The 23394-nt window shown below is 41.5% G+C and overlaps 2 protein-coding genes across 2 annotated transcripts; one reads left to right on the top strand and one right to left on the bottom strand.

Annotated features, from left to right (window-relative positions):
• Nucleotides 1–69: 69 nt before the first annotated feature.
• Nucleotides 70–6631, bottom strand: fbxo42 (F-box protein 42). The gene is made up of 10 exons (XM_069142420.1): nucleotides 6497–6631; nucleotides 5324–5603; nucleotides 5038–5154; nucleotides 3779–3913; nucleotides 3043–3196; nucleotides 2839–2949; nucleotides 2282–2378; nucleotides 2064–2120; nucleotides 1849–1965; nucleotides 70–1751 (listed from the first exon to the last, which is right to left on the bottom strand). Exons 2-10 carry the CDS (start codon nucleotides 5595–5597, stop codon nucleotides 687–689), a joined length of 2127 nt encoding a protein of 708 aa, XP_068998521.1. The 5' UTR covers nucleotides 5598–5603; nucleotides 6497–6631; the 3' UTR covers nucleotides 70–686.
• A 4412-nt stretch (nucleotides 6632–11043) lies between these two features.
• Nucleotides 11044–23284, top strand: sypl2a (synaptophysin-like 2a). The gene is made up of 6 exons (XM_069142407.1): nucleotides 11044–11454; nucleotides 11717–11791; nucleotides 17474–17589; nucleotides 19017–19212; nucleotides 19810–19983; nucleotides 21468–23284. Exons 1-6 carry the CDS (start codon nucleotides 11440–11442, stop codon nucleotides 21591–21593), a joined length of 702 nt encoding a protein of 233 aa, XP_068998508.1. The 5' UTR covers nucleotides 11044–11439; the 3' UTR covers nucleotides 21594–23284.
• Nucleotides 23285–23394: the final 110 nt, after the last annotated feature.

Genomic DNA, 23394 nt, shown 5'->3' with positions numbered 1-23394 from the left:
GGAACCATTTAGTCAACAAAAGCAGCAGTGCTTGATAGACAGCAGACACATAAGAAATGTAAGACCGTGACAGAGCAGACATGGAGGCCTTTATTGTTTAACTATGTTTTATAGTACAGTGCCACATCTCAGCCACCATGGCCCCCGACACACATTAGTCAACAACTTTTAACCACCACCATGCGCACACAAACACGCACACATACACACACTCACACGATTTTCAATGTAAACATTGCAGGCTTAAAGAGTGATACAAAAAGCAAGGTAGTCGTCAACTGTTTCTGTCAAGAGCGTCCACTCTTCTAGAGTTTCTCTCTTTTCAAGAGTTCAGAGGAAGGTGGCACAGACAAACAGAAATGTTATCGTTTGGTTGTTCACCTTTTGGGGGAACAAAAAAAAAAATATCCGGTCCTCTCTAATCACTGCAGTCACAAACACACTCACACACCTACAATCAGGATTCTCGTTCAAGCAAAAGTTTTATCAAAGTGTAGTTAAAGTGTTTTCCTTTGAATGCTCGCAGTAGGCAGAAGGGAGAATAGTGAATTTCTGAAGTGAAACATCTAGCAACGATTATGCTCTTTTCTCATAATCCTTCCTACAGGTAAAAGGCCTTGTGTGTCAGTTCCCTTGTCTGGTCACAGGGTGGAGCATCTGTCCTCCCAATCCCGCCCGCAGCTACATTACCTTTTAGCGCGTACAAAGTACAAGGCGTTGGTTTTAGGGTAGTACTTCACGTTGTGTTTTTTGTCCATGAGGCCCCCGAAAATGATGAGCTCTCCCCTGCCTTGTACCACGGTGTGAAGGCTGGTCTCCGGTGGTCCTGTAACCGCGGCGGGAGTCCCATTCCCATAAACTCTCCAGGACACCACCGCGGCAGATTTGGCCCGGGACACATCCAGCACGTACATCTGCATGGGCTTGCAGTTGAGAGACTGGTACAGAGGTTTCCCTACGTTCAGGCTCTGTGGCGGGTGATGACCGAGACGCCGCGCAATAGGTGGGATAGCGTGTCCGTCGGCTCCAGCAGCCTGTGGCGGGCTGGAGGATGATGACGGAGGGGTTCCTGGAGGACCCGCTCCTCCTCCTCCTCCGCCGTTTCCTCCACCAGGAGAAGCCCCCTGTGTCTGAAGGGAAGACGATGACGATGAAGACGGTAAAGATGAGGAAGATTTGTTTTTCACTGCCTCCAGCCCTCGTCGTAAGGCAGCGGGGGACACCCCTCCAGGAGGAGTGCACGGGGAGCCTGAGGGAGGTGTATGCAGGCCGTTCGTGTTGGGAACCTCGGGATGGTGAGCGGCAGAGAGGGGAGAGTCCCAGCCATAGTCTGTGGAGGCGGGAAGGTGAGGGCGAGAGGGAGGAGATGCAGCCTGGGAGGGGCTGGTCCGAGGTGAAGGGGAGGATCCATTTAATAAGGGAGGAAGTGGAGGAAGAGGAGGGCTCTCTGGGCCCTGTGAAGGAGATTGCTGTTGGGATGACGATGGGCTCCCGTCTCTGGCGCTTCCTCTGGCTGAAGGACGAGGTCTCAGAGTGCCCCATCGGCCGTTCACACAAGGAGCCTCTTCAACAGCTCCCAGAACAACACCAGCGGCCCCGCTCCGTACGGGAGACTGAGAGCGCAGGGAAGGCGGTTCAGGGCCCAGAGGGGCAGGTGTGGCACTTATGGGGGAGGGCCGAGAGTTAAGACTTGGACTGAGCGGTGCCCGGCCAGATGGAGCCTGGGAGAAAACCACCACACACTGGCCCACCTTGTGGTAAAGGAACAAGTTTAGAAGAAGACACATTAGTGATTGACGGTTTTACGGAATGGAAACTACTGCAGTGACAGCTCAGTCGCACACTTACCCTACAAGCTGGGTGGCACCACAACTCTGGGGCTCCGTGGTCCTCGTTTTCCACCTGCAACTGCTGCCACCTCCATGGTGGTGCATCCATGTGGAGAAGCCATGCATCTTTAAGGAGCTTTGATACACAAAACAAGAAGATAAGTCAAAACCCAAGAATGGCAAGAAGTTACAGACAGGATGTTCTCATTATTAAGTACAAAAATATAAACTTACTGCATTAGGGCCACCACAGCCTCCCAAGATGAGCAACGTCTGATCGTCTATCACGATCTAAAAACAGAACATTTTGAGTGTATCTTTTGTTTCATGTACAAAATATTAGTGTGGGTTTCCAGCACAACAATTCAGTGATACATTCTTGTAAGTCCATGGAAAATTTTCAAATAAAAACTTTAGAACTGATTATTTTATTGCTATTATCATTTCCTTACCTGTGACTGGCCTCCTCGCGGGTGTGGTGACGGGCCAGATATGGGTGGTTTGGACCAGGACCACTGCTCCAGATCCAGAACCCAGACTTCATTACTCCTGATCCAAACCATCAGAGGGACAACAACATTATGAAGCGTGACAGCCAAAGTTTTAATTCAGTGATACATTCCAATTAACAAAGTTCAAGATTTTAAGCTGAAACAAGTAATTATCTGCCTTCAAATACCATTAAATCCATTTCTATAGTGGGGTGTGCTAAATCACCATCTTGGTTGGGGTTTCTATTACGTGTCACACATGTTCTTTGTTTTCCTGTTGTACTGGGCTGTGGCTGTACTGAGGTGATGACAGTATACCACCTAAATCATTAACTTGATCATCTGACATCTCAGAAATCAGTAACATTTTAACCGTCTACCAACGAGGTTGCAAACTACATGCTCGCCATTGCTGCTGTAGTTTTAATCCCCAAAAATGTACAGATTTCAGCTTCAATGTACGCTGTGTGTATGCATTTTAAATGATATAATCAATTAAAAATTAAAAATCTTCATACATTTGACGTGCTCCTAATGATCCCCCAAACACTACCATGGTGTTTCCAATTACAGAGGAAGAGTGGCCGGCCATCGGTGGAGGTCCATGTGTTGTTACTATACAGTTCCACCTAAAACAAAAAAAACACGAAGAAGTGAGAGAAAGATACGAATGTAACTAGGCCATCATTTGTCATATCTCTACTCTCTGAAATCCAGCTTACCAGTTCTTTGAAGGAGAGTAGGTGTGGATTTCATCAAAAAAACGTTCTGGTTGGTGCAGTGGATAAGGACTGGGGCGAGTCCATCCCCCAAACAGCACTAACAGATCTTTGTGCATCACTAGAGTCGCTCCAGCTTTAGGAGATGGATAAGAGCCTGAAAAAAAATTAGAAAAAAACAAAACTTCAAAGCTAAATATGTACCCAAAAATATTTTATATTTACGCCTTGCTAATACCTTAGGTACAAATTGCTGAACAGAAAGGGGAGACATGGCACACAACACTAGGAAACACTTCTTTGTATTCACCTCGTATACAATGGGTAAAAATGTTTAAAAGAATTATGCAAACGTGAATATTTTAATGTTCTAGACTAAATTTCCAACAATAGACTTTGAAGAGGTGACAGGTATGAAGTTCTTTATCCTCAGCATGCAGATTCAACAAAATGAGCTCCTAAATTTACAGCAATAAAATGCAATATGCACCAGTAAAATAATCTCACTTCAATCTACTTTCAGTGGTGCTTCTCTCTTATATTACCACATCCTCAAATACTGTGTACTCAGCTGCTGCGAATAAGCATCCGACTATTGTATTCACAAATGTAGTTTGCTCTCCCACAGCTCCCCTTACATAAGCCCCATGTGAAGTTCCTTGTTACCCAAGCAACGTGTTGTAAAAGGGTCTCTAATTTCTGCTTCCTGTTGGTTTTTAACAGATTGTAATGTTCTTACCTGAGGCTAAAGGGCGGATCCACTCCTTGCTGTTGAGGTCAAGTCTCCATAGATCATTGAAGGCAGCATTGCAGCTACTCTGAGTGCAACCCCCAAACACATACATGGACTGATTTGAGTCATAATAACATGCACCTGCAACCCCCAAAAAAAGATAAATCAACCACACATTATCAGAAAACTGCAGCAAACACTGAGTATTCACAATAAAATGGTGGATGGAAGACATGTATGTACATAGTTGTTTACAGTTAAGTTGTAGTAGGAGTTTCTTTAATCATTTTACTACGAGAGCGGATCGAAAGGTTGAGACTGCTCCCGTCACGCGCTAATGGAGTGCAGCACAGTGACGTGCATGGAGCACAGAGAAGCTACAAGTTTTGCGAGTAAGTGTGCCAAGTTTCATCGCGTGATCAAAATCAGCACCTGAGTTACACAATCTTTTGTGAGCAGTGGTACGTGTTACATGTGCGATGTCACCATGGACCAACTGCACATAACATTTTTGTGGAACAGCACGAAGTCGCAGGTAACCAAACAACTCCTCATAAAAATGTGCTGAAGTCAGGTGCTGTTTTTGATTAAGCAATGCAACTTGGAATAGTTACTCACAAAGGTAATAAACCTCCCTCGCTGTGAGCACATCACGGTGGTATGCAGCATTGGCGCATGACAGGAGAAGTCTCTGAAGTGTTTGAATGGCCCTCATATTCTCCATCAGGTGACCTTAACACAGTTAAGCTTGTCTGAAACTAGATTCAAATCGTTTCACTGTTAAAATGGTGATTTATTTAACAGCAATATAAAGACAACAATGTTTTTTTAAGTCTGTGAATTCGCCTAAAAGCTCAAAAGACAAACGATTAAAGAACGTTTCTGTTTAAAATGTAGAGCTGGTGATAAAAGAAAATGAAGGTTGAATATGAGTGCTGTCCACGAAACAATCTATTTTAAGCATTGTCGAAGTCCATCAGACCACATTATAAATTTAGTGTGTGATGTTGCTATTTTAATGAATCCCTTATCTTTTACAGATCAGAAGCCATTTTATCTGCTGCGCACCGAATTCACAATCTTGTCCACACTTTAATGATGTCTAAACTTTTAGGGTATTTAGATCCGTAAACTGAAGTGCTGTAATTTTGACTTGTGGGATATAGAGTGCAACCTTCACTTCAACACACAATTACATGAATTTAGGGGTAAAAAAAGAGGGTTTACTGGTGATACTGTGAAACATGGTAGAGGCATTTACTGACTGTGTGAAAAGCGCTGAGTGATAGGGGTTCCTGGATATGGGTATGTGCGACTCTCCCACTGGATATTTCCCTCCTGGACAGCTCTCAAAAAGCCATGGTAACATTGATAGGCAACACCTAGTTCAGAGAGAAAACAGGTAAGCAACATGGACACAGAAAAAGTGTTCCTACTTGTCAAAAGAGGCATAAGAGAACATTTAAACAAGACATTAATTTGTGATATTTCATAACCAGTCCACCGTCTGATTCAATTTTACATAACACCACAGAAATATGAGTGACATACCTTTAATGAGACGATACCACTGCTTACATACAAGCGCAGCAGTCTTGTGCTCCTGGTACGGCGAGAGGAAGGACAGAATATATTCAAGGACTTCCTCTGGCAACTCCACCATTGTTCTCCCCTCTCCTTTGGCACCTCCGTCCATGTCCCCCTCTTGTCGACAGGACCTCATCTTTGACTCCACTATCTCCGTTATCCCAGCAGGCTCTGCACCATCGTCCTCTGTGTCCATGGCAACAAAGTATCCATCTTCATTGTCAGGGGAACGGGACATTATTGTCTGTTGGGACATGAGAAGACATGCTAGTGATGTAAGTACCTTTTTTTTTTTTTCAGGATGACCAGGGTGGGGTGGGTGTGGGGGTGGGGGGCATGTTTACCATCATTGATCACGATGTAATGTTTTAACTGTAATAAAAACCTCTCATTTTGTACATCCTGTCCATGTTGGTCCTGAAACTGAAACATAATCATCCTTCAACACAAATGAAATAAACACAATTTCTCTCAAAGCTGTAAATCAATCTACTATTTTTGAAGCAATTCAGCGCTTGACAGGGTTATTTATTTATTTTTGCTCTATTAATTGTTTTCAGCGTCTTTTCTTTCTTTAGACTGATCAGCTGGTCCTCTCGTTTCATTAACCATCACATCACACGTGAAATACTCGATTGCTAATGCTAATTATCTTTGGAAACCCGCATCTAGCTTTGACATGTCTCATTTGGTTAAACAAAGAATGGCCTTTTTTTTTTTTTTTTTTTAATTATTATTATTTTTAACGAAATCACATTTCCCCCCTCACTCATCGACCGGCACGTGTTACTCAATGTAATGTTTGATCCTGACGCTAGCTAACTTACCATGAGCATTCAAGCTAACGGTAGCTAACAAGCAATGACTCTTGAAAGGGTTAACAGCTGCAGATTTCCTTTAAAATACATGTGCTCGCCAAAATACGGGGGGAAAAAAAACCAAACCCTAACTTCTTCACTGTCTGTCCGACACGTCCTTCTTCCAAGCTTCATCTATCGTTACACCACGCCAGCTAACAGGCTAACTGATAATCTTCGCTAACGTTAGCCTCCTCCTCCCTCCTCCTTCCTCCTCCTTCCTCCTCCTCCTGAAATGTTGTCAAATCTTTCGCTCTGGATTTTTCTGTGGATTTAATACCGTTGTTAAAGACGTTGTTTTTCCTTCAGGGCTCTGGGCGTGTACGTCTTCCTCTCCACCTCTCCGGTATCAGCTCCGGAGATTCCTCTGCAGCCTCCACACAGTCGCCATCTTCCGCTCTGTGCAACGCGTCCTCCGCAGCGCAGCGGCGCTCCAGCGGCCGCCGATGGTCCGTGGCACCAGGGTGGGTCCTCGGGGCCCCCCACCCCCTCCTCCACCCACCTCCACCAGCTGTTTGGGGGGGGGGGGGGGGGGGGGTGATTGCTGCATGTGATGTTGGAATCAGACTACAATCATTTAGAAAAAAATAAATAAATAAATAAAATGTGAATACCTCTCTAATATAATCAGCTGGAGGAGAAAAATCAATCAGTAAATCAATCTGAGACGTGGAAATGATTGAGAATTTATGAATAAGACCACTGGTGGAAGAAGTTAGGTTAGGTAGTTACTTTATTAATCCCCCAGGGGAAACTTTTTTTCGCTACAGCAGCATACAGGAAGCAATAAGATAATAATAGAACAATAGAAAGCAATGAAATAGCAGTAAAATAGCAGTAAAAATATAAAATATAAAATGCACAGTATATACAGTATATACAGTACAGTATATATATATATATATATTATATACAAACAAGTAGTTTGAATATATATGAAGTATTCGGGTCCTTTACTTAAGTCAACGTCCAAGTACTACACTGCGAAAATACTTCGCGACAAGTTAATGTCCTGCATTCACACTCTTACTCGAGTTAAAATGTGTAACTATCATGAACAAAATGTGCTTAAAGTAGCCCATCAAAAAGTAAAAGTAGGCTATGTACTTTATGCTGGCTGTCAGTGTTTTACTTTGATATATGATGTTTGTGGATTAACATTACTTTATGTGCATTTTACTTCTGTAGTTATTTAAATTTGTTTATTTATGTTTAAAAGTAGCAGATTTTTCTCAGTCCATGCAGGAATTTATCATTCAGTTTCAGAAAAAAATAGTCAGAAACCGTCAGAAAAAGATGTCAGACAAAAGATGTACCCTAGAATATTTGCCACAGAGAGTAAGTGGACTAGAAGTATAAAATTGGATAAAGAGGAAATACTCAAGTAAAGTAGAAATACCTCAAAGTTATACTTGAGTACAGTATGAGTAAATGTACTAAGTTACAGCCCACCACCATAAGCCCATAAGATTGGTCAGTAAAATAATTTGTGGTTATTGGTGGAGACACTTTTAGACATTTTAGGTGAGAATGTAAGTGCAGGTTTTATTACATTAGTACTTAAATAGTAGGTTTTGCTCTGTTATATTGTTTCATTTAACCTGCCAAGGAACTTCAGATCAATTTGTAGCTAAATCTGGTACAAAGCAGATTCATTTTTGTGTTGTGTTTTTTCTTACTGTGGTCCTCGATAAAAAGCAAATTCCATGAACTGAAGTTTCATAAAAATCTGTGGATAAATGGAACGTCTCCAGGTTCTTTGACATGAAGCATTGCCATAACATAATTCACCAGTTTTCATCATTGATTTCTTTCAGGAAGGTTTGTCTACATTTAGTCTGTTTTGGTTGGTGAATGGGCTGAGAAATAATGAGAATACTGCTGTATTTTCATGTTGCAATGACAACCAGAGCTAGCTTTTCCCATATTTTGTATTCATTTAAACCACACGTTGACTAACGTGTTTGGAATTAAGATTATGTGCAACTCAAACCACAGACATTGTTTTCCAGCCTTTCTTAAAATACAGGCACATTCAGTTTACTCATTTATTTAGGACATTTATTTATATTAATACACATTATATGATATGTGCTTCAAAACATGGTGGAAACATTGAAACATTTTTGAACTTCAGTGCATCTTTAGGCAGACTTACTCTGTCGTGATACAATCAGAAAGACCTGCTCAACTCAGTTGGTTCAATATGATTTTCTTTCACGTTGCGTCTTCATTGGTGTGCAGCCTGAGAGCCAGAGCTGCAAAAAAAAAAGTTTGGCCAATGTCAGTTTGGGGTTAAAAAAAAACAACAACAATTTAATACATACATACATACATATACCTAAAATATGCTATAACTGATTTTCAGTGTAGTGTCATTTATCAAAAATGATTCATATTAAATATAGATATGTGTGTTTTGTCATTTATAAGAACGGCTGTTGGAACACTGTAGTTTCTGTTTGTGGATCAATAAAGTAGGCTAATCAATCTATAGAAACAGGGTAGTGTTGTCTTAAATCGCAAACTTACAGGTCAGCATTTGAATGCATCACCTAACGTGCTTACTCATTTTACTCAAAAATGAACGTGTTTTCCTCTGTTTAAGGCACACAGTAAACATATTGATGGCTTCTGTCTGACATCAGTATCGTGGTACTTAGTAAAAAAACAAAGATTTTTGTGTGAATGTGTCACAAACCAGTATCAAGGCAAAGCGGGAAACAGACACGCCGGTCCACTACAGCAAAACGTTGTTTTGTCCTACAACAGAGGTTGTGACACCAAGTACAAATGCCATTTTTTTTAATGTTATTAGGAGGAGGAGGAGGAGGAGGAGTGGATTGATGGCATTAGTCACAGACTGCAATGCAGGGTGATGAGGTTCAGATACAGGATGTGACTCAGTATTTTTTAAGTTGTTCTTTTTTTTCCTGTAAGTCACATGGCTCCAAGCATGCAGTAGGTTTCATTTTTGTCTACTACAGGAAAACGTGTAAGTTTCACGCCAAGACAGCGCAAAGTTTGGCCATCTCACGTTTTGCTGTCGTTGACTGGCAGCTGGCTTACTGACAGCATTGCCATTAAGCATAGTACAAATAGCTAAGCATAGATACTATTAGTAACTAGCATTGTACAGGTAGTAAAAAGGAACGAGCCAAAGGCAGTTTGGTTTTTGTCCTTTATCCACAATCTGTCAGTGAGGTATAGCAGATGTATATATATATATATATTTTTTAGCAGTAACCTTAATGGGCTTTTGGCAAATACATGTTCTGTTTTATTTTGACCCACATGGGGATGCATAGCATGAGGTCCCACTTCCAAGTCGACCCCTGAAGACTTGGCCCACTCCTACCTCATCCCCTTGACACCCACTGAAGAATTTGTAACAAAACAACTCAGAAGAGGTGTTGGTATGTAATTCATAAAATGTTGCACATAATGTGTAATTGGAGGATAATAATGTACAGAAAGATTAGATGATTAGAGCAAGCACTATTAAACTGAAGGCTAAATTATTTTATTGTCTTTTTTGAAAAAGAATCAAATCATTTGAGGGACTGAGAGCAGGATAGCATGTGTACAAGCCCCCTCCCTTCTATCATCATGGCGTCCTCATCAGCATCTCGCAGCTGAAAGACAACCCCCCCCCACTCACACAACTACAAACATACAAATGTACATACACACCACCATTATGCATATACTTATATACTGACTTAAAGTGGAATAGAAACTCATGTCTCATTCATTAGTGTATAGATTCTGCCCATTACGTCCGATTCGAGTTGAAAGCAAAACTTTCTGACTCACAACAAAAGAGGTCTGATTCACATTCAAAACTTTTTGACACAATAAAGAGGCTTGTTTCATAAGCAAAATTTATAAGGACGTGACCAAAACCAACATATTTGTAGGGGAGAATGTGATTATATTCTCACTTGATATATCTGTATGAAGAAACTTGAGTTTCGATTGCAGTATGAGAAATTTAATCTAAAAGCTGTCTTTTATGCTACAAAATGACAAATCTACCTTCATAAAGCTGCAGCTGTCGCAGAACACCTCGCAAAAGGGTTTATTTATCACTCAGTATTACCGCGCTGCTGTTGGACATAAGCCATCTGCGTATTTATCGCGTGTGCGTTAAACAGAGGACACACATTTTCAAGTAAAAATAACTATTAACTATTTTATTATAATTTTAGAGTACTATAAGTGAGCGTTGTGGGAAGTACGTGATTTGGAACACAGCCATGGGCCCAGCTCCAACCCGGGCCCAGGAGGCAGGTGGAGCAGGTGAGTTCACCTGCCCTGATCACTGAGTGATCGCCCCTGTAGGCGTGTGTGAGTGAGGGCACGGAGGATTTAAAGGGGCAGAGTGAACAGGAAGCTCGGTGTGCGTGTGTGACCGGGTAGAAACCCAGGCGAGAGAAACCGAGTCAGCGCTCTCTTAGGGTGGGTGCCGGCAGCAAAGACAGACAGCGGGCGGTGGGGAACGGTTCCTCCGGTGGGCAGGACGAGGTAGATATAGCGGGGAAATCCTCGGAGTGCATTCCGGACAAGTTCAGGAACAGTGGAAAAAAAAAAAACTAAGAATATGATCAGATTAATAAATGACATAAGGGAAAAAAAAAAAGAAAAGAAACACAGCCAAAGAAGTGTGGGAGTGAGTTTATATTGTTTTCATAAATCATTTTTCCTCACACAAACTCGTGAGAGGGGAAACACTTAGGCTACTACATGTCAATGCTGTATGATCTTAATATAAAAATGTTTATATATATATATATATATATATATATATAGTTTATATAGTAAATGTGCGGTATTTCCTGGAGTAGGAGGGTGTAGGAGTTTGTATCAATAAAGTTTTAGCAATGATAATGTCTCGACTGAGGAGGGCGGCAATACACCATCACCACCATCTGCCAAGACCACAGAGTTGCACATACAAGAGCGAAGAAGAAAAGGATGAAGCACATTATTTTGAAAAGCAGAACCGGAAGTAGTGTCCGTGGCCTTTCGTTTGATTTGACTGCAGTTCAGTTGTTCCCAGTTTGACAGCAGCCTCGTCAGCCGCCTGACTAACTTACTCCGCTGACAACCGCATGTCACCGGTCGAGTGCAAAACTACTAACTTTGAAGCCCGCTTTCCAGCCGACTGAAAACCACAGGCGAGAAACACAAAGTGCTCTCTGGTAGTTCTCCCGCGTCCTCATGGACTCTGTTCAGGTAGGTTCCGATGAGCCGAGTGATCTCCCAAGTTGACGCGAGTTAGCGTTAGCATGTTGCTAAGCAGAGGGTTGGCTGATTTAACTAACGAGGACAGGGCCAGTGAGCTGCAAGGTGACGAACAGGTGACGGTAGTTGTTTGGTGGTTAATGAAAACGCCTTCTGTTTTTTTTTTTTTTTTTTTTTCACCTGGCTGACTTTAATGCTCCTTATGTGTCGTAAAAAGTCGTCATTTTACACAGCCTTGTTTTGTCGTTACCAGAAAGCGATGTCCGGATTTTCTCTGGATCTGAGTCCGTTGAAGGAACCTCTCGGATTCATCCGCGTCCTAGAATGGGTGAGTCCACATTTTACAATGCATGTACAATATTAACCTCAACGAGACGGTCAACCTTCTGCTGCAAAACCTTTTCCACAATAAACATTTAATTGTGATCGCTGTGGATCAGAGTGGACACTGAACAGGTTACCTGGAAATTCTCAGACATTGCGAGTTGCCTACTGACACACAGTCCCTGATATCACGGTCGTGGTGGTGTGGGTACCGTGTCTTCAGATCATCGTGAGCAGAGCTGAGAGCAGAAATGTGAGTTGGTGTCCCTGTGAAGTGAAGCAGCTCTATGGCTGCTGTGAGGAATGCCAGCTGCTGGGAATCAAATAGCTTTGGACCTATGTGGTGCTGCTCAGGAGAACATGCTCTAAATACCACTACGGTGCGAGTTCATGCCAATGACCTCATAATGAGTTGCCTGAGTGGACTTCACACTAAAAAAAAAAAAGAAGAAAAAAAAAAGACTATTTATTGACTCTTACAACAAGCAGTGTTGTGTGTATTTAAGGCGTGGGCTCGTGGAGCTGTCATGTCCTGTTGCTGATTAAAATGTGCAGCGGGCTGTTTCACTCCAGGAAAATGACTTTTAACACCTGGTATTCTGTTCCACTGTCAACAATTACAGTATGCACACCGGGCAACAATTTAGCCAGCATATTGAAAGCACTTTATTTGAAGGTAAAATGAAAAAGTAAAGTAAAACCCTTTGTAACTTGTAAAGAAGGCCAGAGTTGAACCAGAAAGTTTGCCTTTATTTCCTCTTGCAGGTAAGTTTAGCTAATCTCGGGCCTTTGTATACATCATGTACGTGTATACTCGTGTTTCTTGCTTGTCTGACTCTTTTTGCGAAGTCGTTCCGTTTACAGACGGTAGTCTACATTTTCCAAAGGAGACATTTTGACGTCAACATGAAAAGCACAGGCGTAATTGATGACATTAACTACTACTTGCTGCCTTCAATTGCGTTGTGTTTACAGTGTTAACAAAAAAAAGTTCGTGTGATTCATGATTTCTGAATATGGTGGAGGATATGGAAGTCCATTTTTAACTGACTGGTAATTTCATATATTGTGATTTTAGGCGTACAACGTCGTTTTCCATCTTCTCCGTCTGTTATGACTTTGCGTATCCTGCATTACGTTACCCGCCTGCTAACTTGCTGAACTGTTAGCCCCTGCAACTTTAAGAAACCATCTATGTTGCTGTTGCCTAGCAATGATGCTCTCGCAACTTAACCACTTCAATGGCAACTATGCACAATGCACGCAACTTCCAATGCTCTAACCACAACCACATTTGAAAGCTGCAGCTGTGGGAATCAGTTCATGAACTCCTGTGCTGCTTTATCAGTTGGAATTTTAAACAGTTGCTTTGAATAAACAGTAACCTCTGTTTATTAAAGAAGTTGTGCTGCAAGTATAAACCCATGCACTGACTGAAGCCTCAGGTTGAGCATTTCTGTATCTGCAGTGCACTCAGAAAGTAATCCGACTCTATTGCTTTCTGTTAATATGAATTAATACTAAAATCATCGGGATGCACTGGTATAAGTACGCTGCACACATGCATGTAATAGATGATGTCAAGGTCATCCTGTCGCTACCTGACGTACGAGTTGCTTTCGGCCAGTTTGTTCAGACAAACGGATATTTTCCCACCATTTTCCGGTTAAAGATCCAAACCACCATATTGGTGAACAGCTGGTCAAGCTCGTTCAATTATCAAAGAACAATCAGACAGACACAAGTTTGCATACATTGGAGCCAGAGACACATGCCAGGTATGTTTTGAGTCATGTTGTAGTCGGCTGAGGGTTGATGTCGGTCTGAACAAAGCCTGAAACTCCTGGCTGAGGACGGTTTTGAATATATCTTATCCTTCTAAGTTTTTATGCCAAAATAATCCTTTTTTCTTTGAGCAACACGTGTTTTTGTACAGATCTCTTTTTAATTCAGCAAAAGACGCCAGCTATTCAGAAGTTAAATGCCATCTAAGACAAACTGTCGTACAAGAACTTGGCCGAAGTACGATTCTGTCTAAAATGAACAGATTTGAGATTTAAATCTGGCTCCTTCATGCCGACACTAAAAACGTGCATCTGAAAAAATTATAATGAGGTCACAAATGCTGTGTCTGTTGTACGTAGTGTGGGCAGCAGGTCCCAGATTTACCATCAATGTTTTGTGCAGTGCATTTTATTTGGTTTTTGCTATTTACTAACAATTGTTTGTCAGAATCTTGTGAGTGAAAAGGTCTCCCGCTCCATGTGGAAGTGTGTTTGTCTGGTTGGAAGTCTTGTTGTTGTTGTTGTAGTTTTTTTCTTCGAAGATCTTTGCTCTCATGTTTCTATGTTTGAGTTTTGAAATCGGATTCACAGCTGCATCCCAGAGGATTTTAACTGTGGCATGTTCAGTTTGTTGTTAGTGTGCCAAGGCTGAAATAGAGGTGAGGCTCTCGTTTCTTTAGTGCTGGGAGAGACAGCCCACCTCACTTTTCTACATGCTCTCAGATGATGTTTATAATGAAAAATGTTCCTCAATGTCAGGGGAGTGTGTAAACACGGACATTAGCCAGTAACACGGTGTCAAAGAGCCAGTCGTGACCTGCTGGGTCTGATCGTGTGAATTTTGCCATCCATGTACTCGATGTGCTGTAAACAAATTTATCGTAGGTCGTTATTAAACGCTTGTGACTTGCTGCTGCCTTCTATCTGTCCTGCCACTCCCTGACCGGGAACGGTAGAGAGGAATGTGTCGGGCTGTGGGAACCCTTCCCCTGTCTGAGGGGTTTATTTGGGGTGCTGTCAGATCGGCCTGGGTGGGTCAAACAGGGCTGAGATGAAAGCTGAGAAATGTCGTGGAGATCCAGAGATACCTGAAAGATGAAACCCATTCTCGAAACTCCTCAGTGGGCCTGATGCTTCCTAAATACTGCGCCCCTGTTCTCCGTATGTGCTTGTGCTGTTTATCTCGCTGTCTTTACCCCACCACTGCAGGCTGGTAACCTCGTTGCTTGGGCCCGTGTTTTGGCCCACTGTATACAAGTGTTCTATAGCTGAAAAGGATCCCGATGATTTGGGAATGTCCCTCAGTAGAGTGGGCGTAAGTGAACAAAGGACACAATTCTCGAGAGAAAACACGGAAGCAAGAATCACGTGCCTTAATGAGAAGCTTTTCATTGGAGGAAGGATGTACCCGGAGGGGGGGGGCGGTGGGAGGTCAGTGGTCAGTGGTCACACAGTGTACTTCAGGCTACTTTAGTGCTTATTCATATACGCCAAGGAAAGTTTATTTCCATAGCACAATGCTGACACAATTTAAAGTGCTTTAGAGAGACATGGAAATACATTAAAAATAAGATATTAAGAAGAAATTAAAATATCATTTAAGTCAGTTAAAAGACTTTTAGTCAAATTAAAGGATTACATACCCAAAACAAGGCGACATCTTTCTCCAGTGCTTTTGACTGGTCAAAATGTTCCAAGATACTTTGATTTTGATCAAATATGCACCATCATCCCGGAGCTCATCCCAGCTCTTACTGTGAGGGAACCGTGGTAAACTCTGCACCGCCGGGACACCCCACTCTTTTACCATTTCATAAAATATGTTCTCACTTTTTTTCTAGGGTCTAATCAGTGTAGATCGAGTTTCATCCATGTGATATTTGCTCTGCAACACAATCAAATGTACAAAAGCTGAAGGGTTCTGAATACTTAATAAACTCACTGCATATCTTAAATTAAGAGCCATTTGTGAATAATGAAAAAAACACAGGCTTTACTGTGCTCACTGTTATGACAGTCTGAGGGGGCATTTTAAACACATCTTATAAGCAGTTTAAGCCTACATACTGTATGAACATGAATAATATTTGATACTTGATATAAGCACCACAATAATATTGAAAAACTTCAGATATAAGGCTCACATTGAGCCTGAATGAAACACATTTTCCTTCCTGCTTTCCAAATACTGGTTCCATGTATGTCTACAGCGTGTGCGGTTGTTTGCTATTTGACAGAGCGCTGTGGTATGAAATCCATCTCTGCTCTGTTCCCTGTTGTCTCTCTATTTTTGCATGTAATGCGTTTCCCTTAAAAATAGGATGAAACAGCAGCAGCCAGGCTCTCCACAGCATTGTGCCTGATTTACTGACAAAACACCTTTTACAAGGTCTTTCTGAGGTTTATATGAGAGCCGAGCCGTTTGCCATCTCTTTTCACACAACATGGATTGCACACTCGCATGGTGCCCGGTGGGCCTGAGATTTTTTGGCACAAGCTGAACCCTGCCTGTTTGGTTTAGGTTTGAGTCCAGTCCAGGTCTGCAACAACATTTCGGCCCGACCTCAGCGTTATTGGGTCTGTCAGTGTTGCACATGAAGACAGGCTGTTCACATCTTTTTCGGCATTGCTGCTGAACTCCACCTGAGAAATGTGCCTGAGAGGAGCACTGACTGGCTGTCTTTTAACCTCTGACTGGCATCCCAGTTGTCTGCACTGTCAGTTCATGTTACAGGTCGGAGGAAATGGTCTGGCTGCCTCTCTGCTCTCCACTTTTCCTGCTGGTGGCTCTCTGTAAGCATAATTGAAGATATCAGCTTTTTTTTTTTCTCTTGAAAAAAATTTGTTGCTGACAGTCATTCTTTTGCGTTATGAAAAAACACAATAAATCACCCATTCACAATAAATATACAGTAGTTTTGTTCAAGTCTTCTATTGTCTTATCAGCGCTGTTTTAAAAGTTTGTTTGAATTTAATATTTATGCTTTTTTAATTATTTTTATGAGGGAAGGTCCTAGATTTGGGATATTGTAACGTGGTGATATAGCATGTGTTTTCTTTTCCAGGTTTTGAGTATAAAGCAAAAAAATATCTGCCAAGGAGTGTGCAACAAGTACAGTACTGTATTTGTATAGTATTGCACATGTTAGTCAGTGCACGGTGTAAATCGCTGATATTTTTAATTATTTTCACAAACAGTTAAGACGCATCAGAATAAGATGCACATACAACATTTGTTTTTAGGATACTTTATTTGTTGGTTTTGATCTTTTCAGTATAGAAAACTTTGTGCGATTACAATATTAATTTGTCAGTAAAAATGCAATCAAGTAATATCATGACCATCAAATCAGATGTTGACAAAACATCTGCCATCAGCCCAGTATGGATAAGTCTAGTCCTACCTGAGAGCACACATTAGTCCACTAGAAACAAATGTTTTACTCTCTGCTGTATTTAAGTTGCAGGATTTGACATTTGCCTGTAAACTGTAAAAGGATGACTTGTTTAAGAGCTTGACTGGTTCAGTTTGTCAGCTTCATGTTTTAAAGGGTTTGCCATGTTTGCTTTCTGCTCTGAGAGGGAGGGAGTTTCCTATGTGGAAGAAGGATGTGACAACTGCAGGCAACAGTGCGATAGTAACTGTGGGGAAGTTAGTTCAGAGGGTCAGAAAATCAGATCTGTTTTTTATGGTAAGGGAAAGCATCATGGTTTCAATTTTATATTGTCTTAAATGTAGAAGTTTCCCTCTGATCCTCAAAGGCAATGTTGCAGCTTTGCTTCAATAAAGTTTTTTTTTTTTTATTTTTTTTTTCCCCCCTCTAAAACAAAAATCAAGGTAGCTCGAAACGCCTGTCAGTCCAACAAACTCCCGACTGTTTTATATTTCTGTCCCTCAACAGGTCTTCACCATCTTTGCCTTCGCCACCACAGGAGGTTACTCTGGGACAACCCACTTTACAGCCAAATGCCCAGCAACCGAGGACACGCAGAATGTGACGTTTGGCTACCCGTTCAGGTACAACCTAGTCTTTGCTGTTATGTCCTGCCAATTACTGCTACACCCAATAAAAGACAAAGAGCTGCAGATCTTCCTCCCTTTTTCAGTTGGCAAACAATCCAAATGTAGATTACTGCCATCATGTGGTGATTAAAAAGTGTTAGGTCACTTGACTTCAACAGGTTAAACATCTAGTTGATCTCCTGTTGCTGTATGCTATTGAAGAGCTTATTTTGTATCTCAACAAGTCTGAGCGCAACACTTGCTGACTCATAATGCTGTCAGAAGACCTCTGAGCCACAAAATACCAGCTTGATTGTGCTGTTTTAAATGTTCCCATACTCCTCTACATTTCAATCCAATATAAAAATGGGGCTTGACCGTATGATTTATATCAATATCACAATGAGAATATCTTTAAATTGCAATATGACATGGTGTGAAAAATGTAAGCAAAACCATTGACTTTAGACAAAATCTAATTCCTTACTTGTTTGTTATACCTTTTTAATGGAGTAATACATTCGGAGAACACTGCTGTGTGAACCAATAACATGATAGCATCATTATATCACTACCATAAAATCCTACTAAAAGTCAATAAAGACAGTCAATGGCGCTCACACTGCTCGGCAGTAGAATAAATAGTGCCAACATTAAATTTATCAGTAGTTGGCTGACTTGGTTGGTAGGAATGGAGCAAACAAGAGCTGCAAGCATCAGAGAGCTGAGCAGAAACAAGGTCGAGGAAGCAGAACAAGTGTGTCTTACTGCCTTTGTGCCCTTCTCTTTGATCATTAGTTATGTTTGTAATTTGGACACTTTGAGATTAGGCTATAGTGATATTTACATTTTTAGGGTTTTGCGTCTATTTTTGTTCATCTAAGCACGCTTTCTTCTTTTTTTTTTTTTCTCCACTTGTTTCGAGCACTAATCTGATCAAAGGGGTTTAAAAATGTCTTTTCATAACTCTTCTTCTTTCTGTCCTTTACTGGTGCTTCAGAGTATTTCCTAGCAAGTTACCACCAGCTGATAATTGGAATAGTGCCATACCATTAGTAGCAATGCGTTGCCTGTCACCTGCGTGCACATGTGCGTCCTTCTGTACGTGTGCATCGTGGATGAGGATGGAGTTTAAAAAAATCTCCATGGAGCCCCTAAACATAAAAAAAAAAAAAAAAAAAAAAAGACTGGATTTTTAAATGTAAAATCCCACTTCCTATCAAATGCCTTCATGAATAATCTGCCCTCCAATCAGCTCTGTTTAACGGTTGCACGCAGTCTTTCTAACATCTTAATCCTTTCAAATTCTCTCCTCTTGCGTTCCTTGGATAGAAGAGTAACCCAGGTGAGGACATGTTTTCTCTGGAAATCACACAGTACAAACACAAGAGCCATCAGAGCCTCTGACGAAGGTGCCCTCTACCTCTCCAACCCCCCTCCAGGTTGTCAACATACCGCTACAAGATCCCGATATGTAACGGCAGTTCAACTGACGCCTTCCTGCAGGGCAACTTCTCCTCGTCTGCGGAGTTCTTCGTGTCTGTCGGCGTGTTCGGGTTCCTTTATTGCACCGCCACGCTGATCCTCTACCTGGGCTACCAGAACGTCTACCGTCAGACCAGCCGTGCTCCCGTCATAGTGAGTGCACATCGTCCGGCCAGCAGTGAGCTTTGTTTATAGCCACTAATTCTTTACACACTAGCAGCCAGCAGCACACATTTGAGACGGCCGACGGCCTGCCTCATTCAGTTTTAGCGGTATTGTTTGTTCCCACTTCAGTTGCAATAAGTCTCCTCATCTAATTTAGTGTAAAACGGGTCCAGGTTTAGGAAAACAGGCAACTGCCTCGATTGTTATATCGCCTTCCCACCATGTGCACTTAAAGGTCATAATCTTTTTTTTAATTATCTTTGTTTGTCTTCATTTAAATGGTCGGAAACTGCATGTTTTGTTAAAATTCAATTTTTCTACCACTTAGACCTTTTACATTGAGATGCTTTGTTTAACTAGCAGTGAAGAGGATTAAGTACTTGAGGATCAGGCACCGTTTTGACGAGTCCTCCCTGACGGTGTATTGGAAGTAAAAATCGTCGTCATTTTAAAATCATTCTATGAATGACATCAGCTCATTTTATTTAGCAGATCATTTTTACGTGTAACATGAACTAAAAGGTTTCTGAGTATTGATGCGATACTGATGTGCGTCAAACAATGTTTGCTGTTCTCTCCTGTCAGGACCTGGTGGTGACTGGTGCTTTTGCCTTCCTGTGGCTTGTGTCCTCCTCCGCCTGGGGAAAAGGCCTGACTGACGTCAAATGGGCGACGAACCCCAATCACCTGGTGGAGTCGTGCAAAGATATCTGTCATCCAGGAGAGTTTCCTTCCATGGGCCGCCTCAACGCCTCTGTGGTAAGTCGGGTTGAATGACAGCAGCTGCCTCAAACTTGATGAACTTCTTCTGTAAAAACACAAAATTCTCATTGTGGACATTTTTGAGGAATTTTATTTTATCAACTTTTATAGCCTTATAAAAATCGTTCTATCTGCTCGGGATTTAGGAGAGACGCGGAGTCATCAGGAGTTTGCCGCTGGTGCACAAAAACAGGAAATGCATTCTTGCACTTTGCAGGACAACTTGGGTTTCTAGATTACACTGATCAGTTGCAAACATGTTGAACAAGTTGAAGCAGTGTGAACCGGCCCATCTCAGCTTGACTCAAACCAGCTGACTGTGTCGCTGCGACTCAGATGGCACTACCTGTACTAATCTATTATCAGCCACACTCCAGTGGTGTATTTAGTCATCTGTGTTAAAAATAGAAAAAGGAGAGGTCCTGAGGTTGGCAGGAGATGCTAATCTGTTGCAAAAGGCTATTTGTACGAAGTTTATAACTGTGATCTTCCTAAAATTGAAAAGTACTGGGTGTGTCTCACTATTTGTTGCGGCAATGTTAACCACGTAAAATAAATTGTGAGTTAATTGAATTTTGCAATTTGTACCAGTTTTAATTTTCCATTTTTGGGATGCACTTTAAATTAACATGTAAATGCAGTAATTGTTTTGAGTTTTCATTTCCGACATTTATTGATAGTTGTGTAAGTGTAGCGCTGCACATCTAACTTCTTTTTAAACCTCATTTCGATGTCTCCAATATTCAGATTTCAGTGTTTACTGCAAAGCGCTCCAGAGTGTTTCATAGTTTTACACGATTGTCTAATTCAATCTCTCTTCTTTCATATAAATGTTGGGCTCCCTGATGCAAGTGATGATGGGTAATTTTGTGTTTCCCAGTTTGACCTCTGGATGGAGGTGTTGCTTCACTGTTACGGTGAATAAATAGAATGATGATGCAGCCTGTCAGGTTTACTCCAGAGCAGCAGCTTCATAGATACTGGAGGGTTGTGATGGCAACAGCGCTGCAGATGAAAATGTATCTGATGAGGAGCAATCAGTTTGTATGCCATTCATGGATCAGATCATTTAAAGCAGAGCTGGAGCATAAAAATTGATCTTTCTGTGAGGAAGTTGACCGAGTACAAGATAAAACAGAATAACGTGAACTATATCAGGCTATATATAAAAAAATCTTGATGGATTTAAAAAAAAGAATATATATATATTGTCAATAATTTGTGACATTTAAGAAACTTCATAAAGGACAAAAAACAATTTTGTGTGTGTTTGTTTCTGTTAATATTACAATATGGGGGACAATATGATTTTAGTGTATGGCTTCATTTAAAGGAATGTAATTCAGTGAAAGGCAACTCCTGCACAAACTGCCCTCAGAAATGACCTGTTCAAAATGAGCACCACCCGATCAACAAAAACTGACCAGGATGAGCTTCCGGAGCACGCAGTAAACATCTGTTCTCTTTTCCTGTCTCTCTAGATTTTTGGCTTTTTGAACTTGATCCTGTGGGCAGGTAACTGCTGGTTCATTTACAAGGAGACTCCTTTCCACAAGGATCCCAACCCACCGGCCACCATGGAGGAAGGTGGTGCCCCTGGGCCCTAACAAGTATCATTGAGGGTCCTCAAGCATAGCCATGTACCCACAGAGAAATGCTTAATACCCCCCAATGGTCTCTCATGTTAACCTGCAGGAATGGAAAAAAAAAAAAGGAACGCAACTGTCATAAATTCCCCCTTTAAATCCCAACACTGGTGTTTAACTTCAGGTAGTGATCAACACTTGGTTTATCTCTTTGAGCCTTGAAAACACTGCGTGTCAATACACTAAATGTTTTGACGCCATGTACAAACCAGAGCTGAACGTGTAGTTCAGAGCAGCAGGCCTGCAGTGCATCAGCATGTTAGCACCTTGTCCTCCATGATGTCTCCCTCCAGGGAGCCTCCTCGTGGTGAAATTGTGCTGTAAGAAATGCTGGTCTCCAGCCAAGGAATTGGACAAAAGATTTAATTTGTATCCACATCCAATAAAAGCAAGTGTTGCCATAAGAAACATCCAGAAGCAAAGATTTAGATGGGAGCAAAGGCACAGAGGAGGAGTCTGGTAGCGTCCTGCTCTTCCTTCATGCTACTCCACGTCTGTTACTTCAGTTTTAAAATGATCACTTGCAGCCCGAAGTTCAAAATAAGTTGAAACTATTTTCCTTTAGTTGAAGAAAAAGCTGATATCAGGACTAGAAGACTCTCCTTAATTTCTAAAGTCTTCTTCTGTGGAACCCCCCCCCCCCACCCCACCTCACCTCACCTCACGGCACCTCACCAGAACCTTATGGATATTTCAGTTTCACAATGTACGCAAGAAGGAAAATCACACTACAGTCTACACTACACTACAGTTTCTGTACTGCCCTGCACTTCAAATGTGTAAGCAGATGTTTATTTTGAAAGTGTCCTTTTGAGCCCTGTATGAAGCTTTACAGTGTCTTGTTCCTGAAGGGGCAGGCTCTACAGGTTTACTCCTGCAGCTGTGGGTCATGACCTCACAGTCTGCTTCGTAACACTAACAGTCGTCCTTGTTTCAACTGTCTTTTGGAAAAGGTGACGTGCAGCAACTTTATTTATATACGGTTCACATGTACTTTTATCTACATTAGTTGGTCCGGTGAATATTTTGAAAACCAGTGTTGGGTTTTTGTTCTTGTCAAAGGCAAAGTTTGAGTGTGCAACTTCTCTTTGTTTTTTGTTTTTTTTACTGTTAAATTGACCGTACCACTGAGGAGCTTCAGGCTTAATGTTGTTCTGACAAATGGTTCCAAATAACACAGACAAAATGCAGTTTCCAGACTGATTGCTGTACTTCTTTCTGACTCCTGCCTGTAGTTCTTCTCTAAATGTAACTTTCCATATGTTGTAAGCTTTTGTACTGAACTCCTGCTGTTGTTAGGAGAAACTGTTGATCATTTTTTTTGTCAACACTCTGACGGTTTGTGTTGCACTAAGGAATCTAATGATCTCTTTTCAGTAACTGCATCAATACGTTGTTGGGGCTGTTGCCCTTGTATGCAACAAATGAGGGTCTGTTTCAGTCACTACAAGTAAAGTAATATATTTTGAACACATCCTATTGAAATTAGGCACAGTAAGATAAATTTTAAAAGATCATTCTTTGTTTGATTAGAGCACAGTGACGTGTAGGATGTTTATGTAATTGATTACTGACTTTGAACTTTCTGTATTTTATTCCTTGTGTGTGCTTGGTTTATCTGTACTGTCACTTGTAAAACATGAGAGCTGCAACTGCTGGATTCGGTCTCCTTTCTTAATCGTTGCAGAGTGTGTTTCTTCACAGGGAGCTGTTCATCTCTCACCCACAGTACTTACACACACATTCAAACTCCATGTCAAGT

The sequence above is a fragment of the Embiotoca jacksoni genome, unplaced genomic scaffold, assembly GCF_022577435.1.
Source record: "Embiotoca jacksoni isolate LCO1_2020_lvr unplaced genomic scaffold, fEmbJac1.0.p SCAF_1, whole genome shotgun sequence".
Taxonomy (NCBI): Eukaryota; Metazoa; Chordata; class Actinopteri; family Embiotocidae; genus Embiotoca; species Embiotoca jacksoni.
The sequence above is the reverse complement of the archived record's forward strand: the minus strand, read 5'-3'. Positions and strand labels throughout refer to the sequence as shown.

Excerpts from the sequence above, each read along its gene's own strand:
- fbxo42 (XM_069142420.1), bottom strand. The coding sequence starts at position 5,597 with ATGTCCCGTTCCCCTGACAATGAAGATGGATACTTTGTTGCCATGGAC. Across the intron at positions 2,379-2,838 it reads TCATTAGGAGCACGTCAAAT|GAGTAATGAAGTCTGGGTTC; the intron begins GTATGAAGATTT and ends GGTTTGGATCAG. Across the intron at positions 2,121-2,281 it reads CGCGAGGAGGCCAGTCACAG|ATCGTGATAGACGATCAGAC; the intron begins GTAAGGAAATGA and ends TTCTGTTTTTAG.
- sypl2a (XM_069142407.1), top strand. Across the intron at positions 17,590-19,016 it reads ACGTTTGGCTACCCGTTCAG|GTTGTCAACATACCGCTACA; the intron begins GTACAACCTAGT and ends ACCCCCCTCCAG. Across the intron at positions 19,213-19,809 it reads CCAGCCGTGCTCCCGTCATA|GACCTGGTGGTGACTGGTGC; the intron begins GTGAGTGCACAT and ends CTCTCCTGTCAG.